This window comes from Gymnoscopelus microlampas (genome assembly GCF_963454915.1).
Source record: "Gymnoscopelus microlampas genome assembly, chromosome: 3".
Classification (NCBI taxonomy): Eukaryota; Metazoa; Chordata; class Actinopteri; order Myctophiformes; family Myctophidae; genus Gymnoscopelus; species Gymnoscopelus microlampas.
In genome coordinates, this window is record NC_139940.1 from 8,852,318 (window position 1) to 8,872,104 (window position 19,787).

General features: G+C 42.6%; 1 protein-coding gene across 2 annotated transcripts; it reads left to right on the plus strand.

The window, feature by feature from the left end:
• Window positions 1–296: 296 nt before the first annotated feature.
• On the plus strand, window positions 297–14,449 carry u2af2a (U2 small nuclear RNA auxiliary factor 2a). Of its 2 annotated transcripts, none has more exons than XM_084052117.1 (12): window positions 297–939; window positions 2,656–2,806; window positions 4,615–4,650; window positions 5,380–5,486; window positions 5,984–6,135; window positions 6,492–6,608; window positions 7,078–7,216; window positions 7,797–7,876; window positions 8,854–8,976; window positions 10,234–10,320; window positions 12,233–12,484; window positions 13,874–14,449. In XM_084052117.1, exons 1-12 carry the CDS (start codon window positions 891–893, stop codon window positions 14,006–14,008), a joined length of 1,428 nt encoding a protein of 475 aa, XP_083908243.1. In that variant the 5' UTR covers window positions 297–890; the 3' UTR covers window positions 14,009–14,449. The 2 variants fall into 2 exon arrangements, with proteins under 2 accessions (XP_083908243.1, XP_083908242.1); XM_084052116.1 differs by having other exon boundaries at window positions 2,635–2,806; window positions 13,874–14,448.
• Window positions 14,450–19,787: the final 5,338 nt, after the last annotated feature.

Sequence of the window (19,787 nt, forward strand, 5' to 3'; positions counted from 1 at the left end):
AACTTTTTTGTTTACATGGTCTGCCCTTTTCCCCCTCTACACCTACACCTCTTTGCCAAAAATATAAATTTTTGGATAAAGTTCTCCTCAGAAAAGGGATGCTAGAGTTCAAGTGGTTAAGGTAAAAAATAAAAATGATAATCACACAAAGATTTTGGCGGACCCCCTGTGGTAACTCTGAGGACCCCCTAGGGGTCCCGGACCCCCTGTTGAAGACCCCTGACAGAGAGCAAATTTTGCACTCGCCGGAAGTCCACGGATGATGATCAACTTCCGGTGTCAGAGGACGCGTTTCCGTGAGGAGAGCGGAGCAGAAAGCGGGCATTACAGTGAAACATCTACAACACAGCTGCTATTCCTCGCGTTTTAAAACTAAACACGTCGGAAAAGCAAACAAATTAATCACACCAAGAGGCCAACAAGTGCACGTGGCTTTGGATTTGGCCTGCTTTGTGGAAAGGAAACCCCCCTTTACTTATATCTTTCTACGCTTCTCTTTCCTGCGGGGCTAAAGCTAAGCTAACAGGCTAACAGTCCGCGTCTCGAGACTAGAGGAGGCGGAGGCCCCGTTATTCTCCTGGACTTTGGGCTAACATGCTAACAGGCTAACACGTTGTTTTGTAACCTCCACCGTGTTGTGTTGCTGTGCGTCCCGTTGACAAAAAAGACAGAAACCCATCCGCCGCACGCGTTTCTGACACGGTTGTGAAACACAAAACGGTAGTTTGTTAATACCATACTGAACGGTTTAGCATCGTTGTTGTGTCGGTGGGATAATATACCGTGTAGCTTAGCTAGCGTAGCCAGCTAGCCTTTAGCCACATTCAGTACAGTGTGTAAGCGAGCAGCAGCGCGAGGCGGTCATCCTCCACAGAACCACAGGACAGAAGATGTCGGATTTCGACGAGTTTGAGAGGCAGCTGTCGGAGAACAAACAAGGTAACGTTGAACCCCGACGGGCTGATCTGTGTTATAATGCTGTGTGTGTGGTTGGTGTGTTTTCATTCATGTCGCCACCATGTTGCTTTAGTTAGTTGCTATAGCTGCAGAGTCGTGCAGACACAGTGGAGTCAGTCAGTGCACCTGGCCGGGGGGTGGATGCGTCTATTTGCTGGGACGCTGTGGGGGGTTTCTCTTAATGTTGCATACAATGCAGATCGTTTTATCTAGTTAAATTCTTAATGTTATTCATCATGTTGCTCGTCAGCTAAATGGCGTTTAAAGGCCAGATGCTGCTGCTACTCCTTGATAGCCTCGGATCAGAGACTATCATGGATTGTATTTGATCGAGTCTGACTTTTACTTTCGTATCTATGATGTATGTAAAAGTCAAAGTCGATCAAAAGTACATCTATGATAGTCTTGATCTAAGGCTACTGCTACTCATTGATAACAGTTATTAGTAAACGCCCACACACGACAACCTAGGTAGACTAATATCTGAGTTACGATGAATAATTTAACTCTTTTGAGAGTGTGCACGCATATGTAACCAAATGGACCCTTACGGTTACGGGTCCATAAGGCAATATTTCTTAACACTGTTAGGGAGTAATAAAAACATTGGATATTATGTAAACACTGAGGATTGGAGTTCTGCCTGCCCATCCAGGGCCAGGGGGCTGCTGCCTGGATGGATGGATGCTGTCCAGTCCAAAACATGTTGCTGGCAGTTGTTGTTGTTGTAACACTGTGGCAGCATTTTGACACCTTAGTTACCCTGGGTCTGTTGAGCTGTTGCTCTGCCTGCCCGCCTTCTAAGCATACAAATGACTCTTTAGTGCAAACTATACCTGGATGTCAATAAAAGAATAATTATGATTAAATTAAGTACACCAGAGTATTATAGGGATATTTCACTTTTTGGGGTCATTGTCTACTCAGGCTTTTGTAACCATGTTAGATTAATTGAAAACACCCATCCTTGGTTCTGGTGACTGATATTGTCCTTCTAATGCATTTCATTTATTGTTCATCATTTTTGGGGGAAATGAAGAAGAAAAATAAAGAAGAAAATAAATGGAAAAAGTAATAGAAAAAACAGGGTCTCCTCATGCATTAGCAGGACATCAGTCACCAGAACCAATGACAGGTTTTTTCAATTAATCCAACATGGTTAAATGGGTTTGTATATAAAGGGGGCGTGTCTGTTAAAATGAATATTAAATATTTAAATACTGAATCAAGCAAGCAACTTAAAAACTGTCTGGGGTGCACTCAAAAGCCCAAGTAGACGTTGTAAATAAGCTGTATTTCTTAGGTACTTTGTGCTAGATGTAGTCTAGGTTTTACAATAATGTTTTTTCTTAGTTTGAACCTGGCATATAACCTAGCAGGAGAGCTATGCATCCGTGGCCAGTATCCTAACTGGATTATTTTATAACTCGCAGGAAAATTAGGTAAATGTGTTTATGGCGGTGTCTGTTCATTTTAATGGTGAAACCTTTGTGCCTGTTTGCTTTGATCTAACGTCTTCTGGGGGTCCCTTGCACAAAACGTTTTCGGATGGGGCATGGGGGTGTGCGGCCAAATGCATATCAATTTGGGGGTTTCCTTGACATGGCAAAGTTTGAGAACTAACTGTTCAGAAGTTTCATTGACAGCGGTAGCCTTTTTTTTTTCTCATTCATTTAGCTGTCTGTCTTCTCACCACAGCGGAGCGGGACAAGGAGAACCGCCACCATCGACGCTCCCCTTCCCGAAGCCGCAGCAGAGAAAGGAAGAGGAGGAGCCGTGACAGGGGGGACAGACGCAGCAGGGACCGCGGCGGGCGCGGGGACAGCAAAGAGCGCAGACCGAGACGCAGGTGGGTACCGCGCCGACACGTCGGGATGCTTTGTTACTCCTGTCGGTTTTAGGCAGTGTTGATTTCGTCGATTAAAACTGTTCGTCGACTACCTTTTTTCACTGACAAAAACTAAATAAAAACTAAGCTACGATGACTAAAACTAAATATATTGACAATTTCGTCAACAAATAAAATTAGACTAAACTGTTAGTGTGGGATCTAGTGGAGAAGAGATCCAGTAGAACTAAAAGACAAGTTATTTTATGTTTGGTTGCGCTCGGGTGTTCCGCTCTGAAAATGGCAGATCTACAAGCTCACAACGTGTCGCAGCGCGACGCGTTGTGAGCTTGTAGATCGGCTATTTTCAGCATATGACCAAGTGTAAAATCAGCCATTACGACGCCATCAAGGCACCTCCAAAATACATTTTAGTCTGTAGATTTAGTCGACTACAATATTATGATATTTAGTCGACGAAACTAGACTAAAACATTTCAGATAAACTAAAATATGACTAAAACTAAATGGAATTTGATTCAAAAGACTATGACTAAAACTAAATCAAAATTTGTTGTCAAAATCAACACTGGTTTGAGGCGGCGAGGTGGAACGGTGGATAGCGTGGCTGCCTTTTTCACAAAATGTCCCCATGTCCAATCCCTGTTGCAGCCAAAGTGTCCTGTAAAAAAATGTCCTTGACCAAGACACTCATTGTAAGAGACACAACTGAATACCCCCCCCCCCCAGCATATTTGTCATTCTGGAGAACATGTACCATAAGTGGCCCATGAATATGTCTGTCCATCTAGGTGTTCGAAACGCATTTCAATTGGTTCTCTAATGAATGCAATTCAGCGCTGTCTGCCTCAAAGGCATTTTGGGCAAGGAGACAGATGTGTTTTTCTGCTCTGGAGCAGGCCGGCGGTCAGCACATAGTTATTTTTGCACATCCCGTTTGTACGCCCACATCACATCATTACTCTCAGCGTGCCCCTCCTGTCAAAACCAATCTCTTTGGGCATTACTCGCAGGTGCAGCATCAAGGTAAATGTGAGCAAGCATGCACAAGATCACTGCCATTGATCTTAGTCTTTAACACAGTCCTATGTTGATGATTGAAGAGATTCAAATCTCAACTGGTTACCTTGATATTGGTCCTAGGCAGACTTGTCTACCTAGGACCATGTAGTGAACTAAAAGGAGAAATCTGTGTTTATTTGAAACTTTGTAGTCACAGTCACCTTTTCTCATTGTCCTCCAGGCAGCCTCTCCCGTACGTACCACATGGGGTTGCCCGCTGCCCTACTAAAGTTCAGAGGTTCCATTGAAACATGGAGAGAAGGGGTGTCATTTCTTATCCTGGTGGCTTTTTGCAAATGAGCAATCTCAGCTACTGTTGTGAAGTACTATATAGTCACGTTTTAAACTGAAGTATGCACTCTTCACATCAGACGGCACATATCCTTCGATTCAAGCTCTTGATGGCAATTTGTCTTTACATTTCAAGGTCACAATTCCAATTGATTTGATTTTCACTTCATTTTGATCAATTGATCGATTTAATTTTTATTTCAATCCATTTTTGTGACATTGTTAATGGAGAGGTAGTGTAGAAGTAGGAGCTTGGCTTGAGACGGCTAATCGCTCCAATAACTGGAAGTTAATGCAGAATGCCCCAGTGACTCCCAAATTACTGGGACATCCTGGGTTTGCAGTTCTTTTCCCTTCACATTTCTGACATTTTATTTTGAAATTCTTTCAAGACCTGTTACTGAGCATCATGTTTGACTTGAGAGCAATGTATAACCCTTCCAATGTCATTTCAGCTCACCACGCAACCAATCCCAAGACATTGCTGTAAGGTAATACAGCAAAACATACACCACTGAGCTGATTTTTTTTGTTTCAAATAAAACCAGACCTGCCTGTCATTCATTCATTCAGTCAACTATTCATTTACTGCTGGCACTTTAGGAAAGGGTTTCTATCCATGGTCACCTTTGTTCTTGCTTTGTCCAAAAACCTTAGATTGTTTTGTTAAGAATTAGAATATTTATAAAATGTCATAGTATATCTATTAAATTAGCTGCAAGGGGTTTTCTATAACAGGCTGTAGCTTCTGCCAGCATTTTTAAGCATTCTGACTAATCTTTCAAGAACCACCGAATATTTATCTCCAGTATGATCGATCCTCTGATGGTTGATAAAAAAGAAAAATGTCATTGCGACATTCGCCAAAAATACATAGTAAAACACTGGAGCCGAGATACAGAATATTTCCCAAATACCAGGAAGTGAATGGAGGAGTAAATCTTTGGATTGCGTTATCTCCTGGTTCTGTGTGAAAAACGAAAAAATGGCGTTCACCTTCAATGGCGGTGAACGGGTGGGTTTGAAATTGCAACATCGTTTTTGTCCTGTATTGCAGATAAAGCTTCATAAGGGGTATTGTTAATCTGTCAAAAATACAGCTTAATTAACACTTTGTCACTCGTTCCTGTTGAAAGTATAAATGAATCAGTTCCTTAATCAGTCTTTCTGCTTAGTTTGTCAGAGTGTATTTTTTCTTAACTATCTGTCCTCCCCTACAGTCGTTCGCCACACCGTGAGAAGAAGAAGAACAAGGTGAAGAAGTACTGGGATGTCCCTCCGCCTGGATTTGAACATATCACCCCCATGCAGTACAAAGCCATGCAAGGTATACGCTCTAATAGAACATGTCAAAGATTGATTGATTTCTGTCTCTTGAGACCAGATATCACTGTATTGCAATATTAACCACTTTCAACCTGCCGTCCCTATTTTGGCCATGTCATTATAGATGAACATATTCGACGTGGTAAAGATTTAACATTTATCTTTACTTCACCTGTTTCAGAGGTCTTTGCTTTTATTTGTTCTACAGGTAGACACTTTTGAAAGCTTCCTTGGCAAACACTGATTAAATATACTGCCTTCAATCACAAAAGTCCTCATATTCCCTCATATTCAAACTGAAATAATATAGCTAAAATATCAGTATTTGTTTAATTATCGGCGGATACCGATGTGATGAATAATATATTGTGCATCCTTAAGATGAAAGACGCGGTTCTACCTAACTTGGTGGCCATTCGCTCACCACTACTAGGAGACTTGACGTTTGGGTGGTGTTAGATTGCTGACTGCTATCTGTTTGTGACCTTCCCTTTACAGCTGCAGGCCAGATTCCAGCTACGGCCCTCCTGCCAACCATGACCCCAGACGGCCTGGCTGTCACCCCCACCCCAGTGCCCGTGGTGGGCAGCCAGATGACCAGACAGGCTCGCCGCCTCTACGTGGGCAACATCCCCTTTGGAATTACAGAGGTGAGGGCCCAGGATAGAGCGTCACGAGTCAAAGGCTGAGATTCATTCTGTTTGAGTAAATCATATCTGCATAAAAACGGCAAAATGTGATGCTTACTATGGACCTCAATGGAAACACGCCTTTGGCTCTTTTTTTTGGTCTTTTTAACTCATTGTACTGCTGTGCTGTACTAAATGTGTAAAAAAAAAAGAGACCTATACAATTATGGCACATATTTCATATTAGGAATGTCTTGATTCTGATTCGAAAATTGTTCGATTTCACGATTCTAGAGACATTTGCAATTGTCCAAACGTTTTTTGGCTAGATGTTTTTATTTAGCCATTTACTAATACACGTCCTCTCTGTCCCGCAGGAGTCCATGATGGACTTCTTCAATGCTCAGATGCGTCTGGGCGGTCTCACTCAGGCCCCTGGAAACCCCGTCCTCGCCGTGCAGATCAACCAGGACAAGAACTTTGCCTTCCTCGAGGTCAGACAGTCAGCCTCATCATCAGCATGTCATTTACCCTGCCTCAATGTTCCTATCATCTCTGTTTGGATAAACGATTAGTTTGTAAATGAACAGCATTAAATATACAAATGTTATGCTCAAGATTTCAAGCATGTAGTGGTCACCGATTTCCAGATGGGTTGCTGCCTGTGTCCGTGTCAAAAGTAGACAATCGACAGGCTTCACACCGTGAAGCATTGTGAGCTTGTAGGTCGTCTATTTTTGGTGCACGACACCGGGTGCACATTCACAACTAAGCCTAAATCAGCTGTTAGAATGCATCGTTTGGCACAAGTTCAGTGCATTGTTCAAGAACAGGTCACATGCATTGAGTACAGGGTTGTTTTAGGGGGATGGGGGGGGGGGGGGGTTCCCTGTAGGCTGCCCCGCCAAAACTAACTCGTTTAAATGAGCAGAAATAAATACTTGTTTGTGTGTGCCCGCACAGTTCCGCTCCGTGGACGAGACGACCCAGGCCATGGCGTTCGACGGCATCATCTTCCAGGGACAGAGTCTCAAGATCCGCCGTCCCCACGACTACCAGCCCCTCCCGGGCATGAGCGAGAACCCCAGCGTCTATGTGCCCGGTACGCATACGTACTCTCTCTGCCAAACGACAATATACTGTAGGAATGTACTGTAGTGAATCGGAGGAGACTACATACTCAATCTTTTCTGTTGAAAAGCGTGTTATTATAGTGGATATTACATTGTATAAATATATACAGTGTATGTATTTTATTTTTGTTGCTAAATGTAAACCCTTGTTATAATGTGAATTGTTTTGGAAATGCTCAGAAAAGGCACAATTGTAATGGTATTGGTTTGGTTCAGGTTTAGAGCTTGTATTTTCCCTCCTGTAATGCCTGACCCTGCCTGCAGGGGGAAAGACTTGGGTCTAGTAGTGTCTATGCTGTTTTCTCCATCTTTACTAGTCTCACTATTCATTCATAATGTTTTCATGGTTGGTGATGTGCCCCCAATAGCCACCGAAACCCTCAGGTTTCTAGTCCTTAACTGATAAACTAACAGCATGTGACTTCTATTGTGGGTTAGATATCTTCAGCGTATGGAATCAGAACTGAGGGCCTGCCTGTCAGTTCCACCCTCGTCGGTTCGGTTCATTCACAGACTCAACAAGTGTGTACTTCTCTGTCTTGTTCATAGGCGTGGTGTCCACAGTGGTACCTGACTCGGCTCACAAGCTCTTCATCGGTGGTCTGCCCAACTACCTGAACGACGACCAGGTCAGTGCTTCTGCTAACCAGCTTACAGGATACTTAAATATGGGCCATAGCGTGTCTTCACAACACCACACATACTGACTGACCCGCTTCCTCCCAGTCTAAAACGTATTAGGCAAAGTCCTAATATTAGCCACTGCTGTTCTAATACAGCTTTTTCTGCATACATAATCCAAGTAAAGGTGCCTGCTGTTAAAGCACCTTTTCCCACACGACTGTTCTTGTTTGTATAGTTATTTCATTTGGTTGTTCCCAATGGCCATCTTTCCCAACTGGCGTAGTCTTAAAAAAATGACCTAAGCCTGACATATTGCTTTTATTCTGCGGTTACATTTTCACAATATTACTGTGAACAAGAGCTAATATTGAATTATTCAATATTGGCCTAAATCTCATCCACATTTTACAACGACTGACCAGATTTTTTTACCATTTCAGTACATTTTCCTCTAGTTTCCATCATCATGACCAATAACTTATGTTCAAATTTAAACTTTTTTTTAGTGTGTGTTCCGTGTACCTTTTTAATTGTCTTGTAATGATGTGTTAGTCAGATAAGAATCAAGAAGGGTTATTGTCATACAGGTGCAAGCAGTGAAATGTTTTTGACTGTGCTAACATAACAATATAATAAGAAAAAGAAGAAAAGTTAAAGCAGTACAGGTAGTACGGCAGTGTAAGACCTCTTAAGACAGGAACAATATCTCTTAGCAGCAGTGTCAAGAACACTCTAAGTCAGGTCCTCTGTGTGATGTGCACCTGAAGGTACTTGAAGCTGCCCACCCTCCCCACTGGTTCTCTGTTGATTAGTAGAGGTATGTAAGACCTCGGCCTCTGCTTACAGAAGTCTGTGATCATCTCCTTGGTCTTTTCGACATTTAGAAAGAAGCAATTTTCCATCAGGCCTGCCACCTCCAGATAAGACCTCTCGTTGCCGTTTGAGATTGGTCCAAAATGACCCTCTCTTTGTGTCTCTTCAGGTGAAAGAACTGCTGACGTCCTTTGGGCCTCTCAAGGCATTTAACCTGGTGAAGGACAGCGCCACCGGCCTCTCTAAAGGTTACGCCTTCTGCGAATATGTCGACGTCAACCTCAACGACCAGGTGAGCACATAGACATGTGTTTTAGGTGGTCAGACCATGTGTTAAGACATTAAGACCTGGAACGCATCTGTGTCACGTTTTTGATTTGAGCTAAAAAGCATTATTTTACACTTTGACTATTCAAAAATAGCAGATATACAAGCTCATATACGAGCTTGTAGATCTGCTATTTTTGAGAAATCGTAAAAATGTGTGAAAATCTTTGAATACCGGTGTGTATATATTTTTTCAAGCGAACATTTGTACTCAAATCTTTGCTTCTGGGGGTCCCTGGAACAACATATTTTGCGATTGGGGTCCTTGGGCCAAATACATACATTTTGGGGTCCTTAACATGAAAAAGTTTGAGAACCACTGACATGGTAACATAAGTTTTTTTCAAAAAAACAGTTTTTAGAAGACATTCTAAAAACATACATTTTGTAGAATCGGCTTCAGGTCTTAAAGAGTTAAACTCAATCGACTGCAACCTTCTCGTTGGAACTACTTTAGTTGTTCGACTCTCTGTTCGACTTCGCAGAAAAATCGCGGTACATTGCACAGCATGCTTTGTACCGTATTAACACTAATAAAGTGGCCCAGTAAAACAGAACTGTAATTACAATACTAAAGTGCAATGTAAAACACTTTTTTGATCGATAAACAGACCTCCTTTCTGTCTTTATAAATATTTGACTGATGCTAGAGGTATACATGCATTTGCTAAGGCTTCCCTTACATTTGTATTACATGTACATAATGCAGTAATAATAACCTTGTTTTTAACCCATTAAGACCTGAAGCCGATTCTACAAATGTCTTCTAAATCCCAACAGTTTTCTGAAAAACGTATGTTTCTATATCAGTGGTGCTCAATCTTTTTCATGTCAAGGACCCCCAAAATGATATGTATTTGGCCGCCGACCCCATCTCAAAATAGTTTGTTCCAGCGACCCCCAGAGCAAAGATTTGAGTTAAAAAATGTTTGCTTTAAAAATATATATATTCAAAGATTTGCACACATTTTCACGATTTTTCAAAAATAGCAGATCTACAAGCTTGTAGCGCGGCATTCGGTGCCGCGCTATGAGCTTGTATATCTGCTATTTTTGAATAGCCAAAAGTGTAAAATAATGCAATTTAGCTCAAATCTAAAAATGATACAGTTCCAGGTCTTAATGGGTTAAAAGTGTATGTCACAACACAAAGTGTTGAAAATGTTAACGTCAGTACTAAAGCAAAAGTAACCCTTGTGGTGGAACATTGTTTTTATTTCAGGCCATCGCAGGGCTCAACGGCATGCAGCTGGGAGACAAGAAGCTCCTAGTGCAGCGAGCCAGCGTGGGATCGAAGGACGCCACTCTGGTAAGAGTCCAGATGCCCCTGGACAGGCCGTGGTGGGGGAGGAGTGTCGCCATTAACACATTCACCGCTAGAGTTTATTCATAATGTACTCACCCACCGCCAGCGATTTGAGTTTTATAGCCTTTTGAACCGGTCACAAAAAAATGTATATCCATTAAAATCCGTGCTCGGATGGTGTTTATAAACAAAGACGACGGACGTACGAGCCCTCATAGGGTTTAGGTTTCGCTTTCTTCTTCTTCTGTGATTTCAGTCCGACAGCCGTTTCCGGTTCGGTTTTTATCTTGAAAAAAACGAACCGGAAACGGCTGTCGGACATTTTCTCACAGGATGGGTCGAAAGCGTCATGGGAAGAGGAAAAAAATCAAGGATGGTACCGAAATTTAGTGCGATCGTTATTAAACCACATAAAAAGCAGATCCCGAGATATCTCGGGATAGGCGGTAAATGTGTTAACCACTTACTAGGGCTGTAATAATAGAAATAATCGGCGGCTAAATTAAGGAAAGTTACACCTTTCCGCTGCCGCAGTGCAGCAAGGCAAAGCGGCAGCCATCCAGAAGTGTTAAGCCCTATATTGTTGCTGTCGGGCAGAAACCTCTTATCCATATTTTATCTTTTTGTGTGTTTTTTTTTCGGTAAATGAATGCCCTGCTTGATCATACTACAGCTTCGCTAAAAAGTAGCAGATCTGCAAGCTCTAAACGTGGCGCGAAGCAATGCATTTTGAGCTTGTAGATCTGCTTCTTTTGAATTTTAATCCTGAAAAAAGTAACAGTTTTGGATGTGTGAGGTTTCCACCTGACAGAGACGATATACTTAGTCATACGACAAGTAGCCGATCTACAAGCTTGCACACCTCGCATTGCAAGCTATTATTAGCGTGTAGATCGGCTATTTTCGCCGATCTACAAGCTTTTAAAAAAACTGTGTGTGTGTGAGGGGGAGAGAGATAGTTTGACCTATAATGACATGGCCATAATGTAGGATGCCATGGTTAATGTGAAGGATACAACCCTCTTGAGATGCATCATCTAGTTTACGAGGGGGTCCTTAAAGTGCAAGAAGGATTTGATAGAGGTTTGGGTTGTGTAGTTTGCTTGCCATGATGGAACTAGTCCAAAGATGGGCAAGAAATCAAAAATGGTTGCTCCATTGATTAGACATTGATCATTCAAAGTCACTCTTTTAGCCTGTAAACAAACACAAACAAAGCTGATTCAGACAATATAGAGCATCACCAAACCAGTGCTGTTTGTTTTTTAACACATCAAGTACCAGAGGTTTTTAAAACGGGGTACATCCAGTGCCACCTTTCTTACCGTTTATGCTGATCTGTTTAGAGCTGCAGAAGCCTCCACGAGGACTCGGATGTAAACAAAGGGTGTGTGCGCGATGGTCAAAGGTCCCGACTAACGACTGGAACAATAATATTTCTAACGCAATCCGCCATTGTAGAGTGATCGCACGTCGGAAATTGCTTGTTTTCACCATGGTAAAAAGATAATATCTTATGATATTTTGAGAAAAAGCTCCATATCTCCATATTATGGAGATATGGAGCTTTTTCTCCAAATCCTATCATTAGAGAGGACGAAAGAGATGTTTTTGGGGCCCTTGTCACATCCGTCCATTCCATTTTACAGCGACCTAACATGAGAATTCTTGTTTATGGCACTTAATGTGTTAAATAAAAATGTCAACTTCCTGTTAATTTCAATATTTGAATATCCGGATCAGTGGATCCAGTCCGGGTTTTCATCTTAAGTATTATAATCACATAGGGCATTAATTTACGAAAGAAACACAAAAAGTTAGAATATGGAGATAGAGGTTCTGCCCGACAGCGACGATATAATGTACATGAGCCTTGTTGTAACCTGTGCTGGTGTCTCTCTCTCTCTCCGTTCAGACGAGTATCAACCAGACCCCAGTCACGCTGCAGGTCCCCGGCCTGATGAACAGCTCTGTGAACCAGATGGGCGGTCTGCCCACGGAGGTGCTGTGTCTGATGAACATGGTGGCCCCCGAGGAGCTGCTGGACGACGAGGAGTACGAGGAGATCGTGGAGGACGTCCGGGACGAGTGCAGCAAGTACGGCCAGGTGAAGAGCATCGAGATCCCCCGGCCCGTGGACGGCCTGGAGGTCCCTGGGACTGGCAAGGTATGGATTGGTTGTACTTTATTAGTTAGAAATGTAAGCAGCACGTGGTACAGTAAGACATTAAGGCTAAAAGGATAACACAAAAAAAGCCCTGGGGACTTGTTTCCATTGTGGTCCTATGTATTCAATTCACCGACATAGCATAAAAAAATCAACACAATAATATGTCATCAACAAATACGTTGATGACATATGTACAAGGGAGACATTTTCCCATGTCTGTTCTAAATTTGGGTGGTACCAGTATGGGCCTTGTGTGTTTGCTTGGGATCCAGAACCAGATCCAACATTGAGGATTCCATTAGCCTGATTATCAGCCTGAAGCTGCGTGCAGCTTCAGTCTGAAATTGGCTCCAATGTCCGTGATTACTAGGGGGAGGGGATTCAAATATCCCTAAACCAATCACAAGAGATCTACGGATCCGTCTACATCTGATGTCATCGCACAGCTTGTTTTAGCAGATATTCGCTGATTGGCTTGTCGTTAGACCCACCCCCACCTCCGACTCTGATTTGACAGATTTTTCTTTGATCGTGAAAAGCCATAGGCTCACATTATGAGCCTATGGAACCAGGCTAGGATTCCATCACATTTGGAACCGTTTTTCGGAACCGGTTTTACCACACTGTCAGAGCTATGCTATGTGGACTTCACGTCTGCTATACGTTTACAATGCCGGTGGTTATAAAACTTTTTAATATTAAGGACCACCAGAACTCTACTCCCCCCCCCAGAGGGTCCCTGCACCTCACTTTGAGAACCAGTACAATAATATGTATACAATACTGTATCTATGATTGAATTTGCTTGTCAACATTTTTAATAAAGGCCAAAATTATATAGATTTTTTCAAATATAGGAATTGTTAAAGGGAACCGTTAAGCAATCAGGAAGGGAATCCTTCATGAACCCGAGTTGTTAAAATCCTAAAGGATCCCAACCTGTGTGCACTGGCTATCAATATCTGAAATAGAAATAAGCGTGAGGACTTAAAACAGTCTGAAATCAATAGAATTTTGTCATCAGTGAGATACGATATGTCTTTCATCGTGCCATTTCCTCTCTTGTCTTTCACATTTCCTAGCTAGAAATTGTATATCTGTATATTTGGATTACAAAAATAACGTATCAAAAGTTGGTATTTTTGTTGTCAAGTTCAATGGTTCATCCCTGTATCTTTACAAACCGTTTGACATACATTTCCGTCCATTTTTCTCGGAAATGGATATTCAATCACCTTGTTCTATATTTAGCTCATAGCAAAACAATACAATTAAAATAAATAGCATAGTCACTTAATGCAATGTCGTTGCCTCAAGATGGGACATGTTTGCATCCCTTTTTGTATGTGCGTTCTTTGACCCGTTCTCTCCTCACCTCTCTCTTAGATCTTCGTGGAGTTCATGTCGGTGTTCGACTCCCAGAAGGCCATGCAGGGCCTGACGGGAAGGAAGTTCGCCAACAGGGTGGTGGTGACCAAGTACTGCGACCCCGACGCCTACCACCGCCGAGACTTCTGGTAGAGGAGTTCCCCCGGGATGAGAGGAGAGGAGGGGTGGGATGGGGGGAGGGAGGGAGGGAGGTATGGATGGATGGGGAGAAGTTGTGCCACCCAATTTCAGATCAACCCTTTCCCCTGTGCTTAGGTCATACGTTCAGCTCAACGTTTCATGTATACCTTTGGCTTGGGGAGTATTTAACAGTTGGCAGAGTGACTTTGGTTATGATCCATTTTATCACTTGAGGCCTATACATGAAATGTCCAGCGGGCTTATGGTTAGGATAACGGTAGAGTTGGAATTGGGGGGGGGGGGCGGTGTAGCCGGGGTTAGGAGATCGGGGATTGCGAGAGGGGTTTGTATTCTGTCATTTAAAAAGGTAAAACGTTTAAAAAAAAATCTTGAGGGGCGGGCGGGTGCTGTTAAAAGATTTTTGAGAAATGTGCGTAGTGAGAGGTCATCGGGAAGGGGAGGGGCGAGGTAAATGATTTTTTATACTTTGTGCGAAATGGGGATGGTCGTTTTCCGGGGGTGGGGGAGGCAGGCCGGGTGGGGCGGGTGGGATGTCACATGTCAAAGCTTTGTATTTAAATGGAAGTAGCCTGTTTTAAGTACTTTAGGAAGGAGCCAGTGGGTGTGGTGAGGAATACCTTACTGGACTATTCCCACCCCGGACGAGCGAACGATGGGGGTGGGGGGGGGACAACCGCAGAGGGGTGCGGGGGGAACAACCGCAGAGGGGTGCGGGAGGGGTAGGGGACGGCAGTGGAAGATGAGGGCATTTCAGTTGTGACCTTCCAGTGTAGATAATAGCTTCATCGTCACCTTCGAGGCTGATTTTATATGCGGTTTGCGCGTCGTATCTGAGCTTGCAGATCTGCTGTTTTCCAGCGACTAAGTATAAATCAAGCGTCGGGGGTCGCGATGTCTACGTGCGGCGAGGGGAGATGACGACCTCTGTTTTTTTTTTCTCTCTCTTTTTCAACAAGATAATTTCCTCCGCTTGAGTTTTTCTCATCAGACCATTGCAGCCCACCACCACCACCACCCCCTCAGGACGAGTTGTCAGAGTAACTAGTTTTTTCCTAGGAGAATATCAGCCGTCGTCGTTTTCCCATACTGTGTTGTAGCATCATTGATCTGTAAAGTAAAACAAAAAAATTAAATAGACGTCGTATTCAGGTCACCCGAACAGGATGAAATCTTATGAGTACATGTAAAAAAAATAATGATGATGATAAAGTCCCGTTTGTCAATTTAAATTATTTTTCTTTTGATTGTTTTTTCCCCCCTGATTCCAAACGTTTCACGTCCATCTCTCAGCTTTAGTCCGTCGCAGTCAAAGAGGAAGCCAACGGTAGAAAATAATAGTAGCAGCTACAAGGAGGGAGAGTACACTGCAAAAGGTCCAGAGTGTTCATTTAGCCACTTGAAACCTTGGCGTCCCCATTCTGGGCATGCCATTATAGGCGAATGATTTTGAAAATTCTTTGAAAAATAGCCAATCTTCGAGATTGGCTATTTTTCGCCGAACGACAGTCGTATGACAAAGTAAAAATGGAAGGTAATGGTAATTTTTTGTATTTATTAATTAAAGTAACACTCGTGATGTTTGCAGTGTATGCGGCTGTGGAGCTTCCTTTTTTTTTTAATGAGGCATAATAATTTGAATGGTATCTGTTCCAGACACACAAAAAAAAGCCTTAATGTTACTTTTCCCACATCTGTCTGTGAGCAAAGAACTGGCTAGGCTGTGTCCCCCCCCACCCCCTCTCTCTTTGTCAATATATGATGTCTGTATGTTCATACATGTCTCACTATATCATGCTTTAGTGTTGCATTTCTAGTTCTTCCTTCCATTGTTTTCCTCTTTATTTTCCAGCCAATATGGGAGATGTGTCGGACCCTGGTTGTTAACCTTTGTGTTGTACAGCATCTCTCCTCTTTTCACATGACCAAATAAACACATGACTAACACCAACGGCTCATGTTGCACTGCTGTCTGCTGGAATTAAAAGGCAGTACAGACGCGTGGCCATTGTACAAGTCCCAGTTGTCACCGTGTGGCTTGGCTGATGCTTTCAGTAGGCGCTCTTAGTGCTCCAAGAACGCCGCGCTCTGAATCTTCAACCGGCAACGCTCGGAGCGCTCTGAATTTTCCGAACGACGTCAAGAAGTGTGTTCACGAACGCACAAAGTTGTGAGGATGTACTAATTTAGCAACCGAGTCATTTTTAAAGAATGAATTGACGGGGCTTCTACCATGGCTGCCAGCATGTACTGCGTAGTAGGGCTAACATTTCTGGGCTTTGGGCCGTTCGGTTCCCAGCATAGTTTAACTTCCAGCATGTAAAATGAGCTAAACCGATGACTTAATTAAGGGGCTATAGTTAAACATTAATACTGGAGTTGGCATCTTTTAAAAATGTTGGTCTCAATGCGCATGATGGGCGATCGAGTAGGAATCTATTAGGCTGAATCTGATGAGGGACTTTGGAATAACCACAGGGATTAAACAGTTTGACTTTGTTTTGCAATCTATGATGTCTACTCCTATCACTTGACTGCAGCAGTGAATTCTGCATTATGCTTAATTTATGTATATATATATACTCCGTCATACGACGATGACGGAAATGGCTTATCGGCCTGCAGCTCGCCCTATTTTCAGCTTGTCGTCTGCGTCGTGTGACGAAGCATAAATCGGGCTATAAATGTACAGGTATCTCATCCGTCTATGGAAGTTGTAACGTTAATGGTAACCATGTACCCACATCATCAGTACTGCAACTAAAGCTGTCTTGCTGTCTCACTCATACCTCTCACCCCACCCACCCCGCCCCATCATGGTCTCCTGCCGTCTTTTCTCTTGAGGACCACCTGTTGATACGTTTCAGTGTATACGGGCTTGAGCTCCATGCTTTTCATTTGGCTCCTCTGGCCGCTTATAAGACAGAATGACTGTGTCAGTGAATTATTTGTTTTCAAACTCCTTTTATGACATTTTTTTTTTTGGTTTTTAAATGTTAACTGTGTCGTTTAATTTCTTTTTGTTTTCCAGTTTTCTCAGAAAAAAAAGTGATTTCTTAAAGTGAATTAATGGAAAATTAAAACAAAAGTGCTAAAAAAACAACAACCCCACATCTAGTTTATGAAACAATCTTTCATTTGTCTGTTTATTTTGTTTTCAACTATTGATTAAAAACTGAATTTACATGATGGTGTGTTCTTGACATTTCACCAACAGTGCCCCCAATTTATTCTGTTCTGCCTCAGTGTGAGGAGCAGAACGTGCCCTCATGCTTGATGTGTACACCGTCGTACAACGGTGTCACTTATACCAGGGGTCTTCAACGCTTTCAGGCCAAGGACCCCCTAGCTGAGAGAGAGATGAAGCAGGGACCCCCTCTATAGTCTATATTGTATAAAATTGTGTTTCAGATTAAAGTTTTTTTTTTACTTAGTCTGCTATTTTTTCCCTCTACACCTATAGCCTCTTTGCCAAAAATAGCCGATCTAGCGCGAGGCGTTGAGAGCTTGTAGATCTGCTATTTTCGGCTAATGTTCCCCTCAGAAAAGGAATTTTAGGGTTCAAGTGGTTAATGTAAAAAAAACGAGATCCTATCACACAAAGATTTGGCAGACCCCCCCCCCCCCATAGTAGCTCTGAGGACCCCCTAGGGGTCCCGGACCCCCTGTTGAAGACCCCTGATTTATACTGAAAATGTGTCCCAAGGGATAATTGGTTTACAAGTCAGCCACTACAGCTCTGACCCTGATGCACTTTACTATTACTTACTACTACTTGTGATGCCGATGAACTAGGACTTGAGGCCTATATTCCACGGCCCGGGTCAGCTCATAATTTGCTCTTGGGAAGAATATAAAGAAAGCCAAGAAAAGAGTGTAAAATGGAATCAATCCATTAGATGCGCTCGACCGGCATGATTTAAGCACCCTGCAGTAAAACATGATGCCCAAATGGTGGAGCCATTTCACACTTAATGGAGTTCAAGTCACTTTGAGGTATTTTTGTTGCATAATTCTTACTGCTATAAAAAAAAGAGTAGTTATAAGTCACTGGATAAGAGCATGTCTTGAATATAAATGTAGGCTAATAAAAATAAGATGATTTCTTTACAATATATACACATGCTTTGTTGCATGGTGTGTAGGCTATTATTTTAATGTACACCATCTACAGCTGTGCTTTCAGAACTGCACCAAAGAAAATGGATCGCATATGGCACAGACTGGTAGCCTAATGGCGTTTAGAGGGATTTTCTTTTGTCCTTTTCCATGCAGTCGCTCTGAAGCAGACAGTACACCGTTATGGGGGCATTGGCATTATTATGTGGCATAAAGCCCCATGCAAGCCCACCTGGGGTTTAGCCAAGGGGGAATTCCTATATAGTGGAGCTCCCAGGGCAGAAATGATTCAGTGACATGAAGTAATGTGTCAGCCAGCTTATATAGCAGCGCCCAGCCATCATCTCCCTCTCTGCATGGCTGCACCCCTCTGAACACTACCCACACTGTCTGATGATGCTGCAGCATCGGCAACCATCACTCTGCTCCCTGCGGGCAAACGTATAGAACCAGACCCTCCCAAATATCTCAGCTTTAATGTCAGTATTTATTTTAGTCATTTCTTTATACGCTGTTATCTTGCACCATTTTTTCCCCCTTTTTTTAGAACTGGAATGTGTTGTTTTCAGTTCTATCCAAAACAACGCAGAGGCCTAATACGTTTGGTGGCTACTAATGCCTCTGTTGCGTGCCTGGTGTCACGCACTGAAAATAGACCTGTTCTGTGCATTGTCTGTCTGTACATTGGCTTTTTTTTCTTTTTTTTTCTTTGTTAAAAAAAGGTGTTTGTGCAACATTATACAGATCTGTATAATTGGTATACACAACACAGCACAGCCTTGTGTTCATGATCTTCAAGGTTACCGCACGGGTCCTTGACATGCATGTTAAGGTATAGCCTACTGTAGGCCGGCCTACTACGGAGCATTTTTTCCCAACCAGTCTCTGTAGGCTGATTGATTGATTGATGTACTTTATTTAGTAAGACATGAGAACAACAGTACATGGAAGTACAAATTTTACAATACGAGGTCTACTAAACTGGAAGACTCATAAAAGCACTGGGCTTGTTTCAAATGAGTTCCCCACGCACACAAATCATGATGACATATAAGAGACAGACAGATATACACAACTACTATAGAATGTCATACAATCAGTTTACAGGTTACTGGTATGAAGAGTGAAAAATATGTACAAAAGAAGAAAGAGAGAGGGGGGTGGGATAGGTTAGGACTTGGACAGGGGCCATCTTTCAATTGCAGCCTCCTGAAGGTGTAACTTTCAGGCAGTTTTGAAAGTGAGTAGGGTTTTACACTCCTTTACTCCTTTTGGTAGGGCATTCCACATTTTTGATGAATAGCATGAGAACGAGTTCATTCCCTTTGTTGAGCCAAATCTGGGTAGAACATGATTTGTGGAGCTGCCTCTGGTGTTATGATCATGGACTTCATTAACATTTTGGAAGTATTTTGACAAATACAGGGGGATCCCAATGTTGTGGTGTATCTTGAAGACCAGGCCCATAACAAGTTGCTGTACTCTGTCCTCAACCCTAAGCCATCCAATCTTAGCAAAATGAGCATGGGTTAGATGGGTTTTGTGATTGAGGGCAAGTAGTAGCCTTACAAGTTTATTTTGGGATGTTTGGAGCCTTGTTTTTAAGGCTATTAGTGGTAACAATAAAATAATACAATTTGTACAATCAATGGAC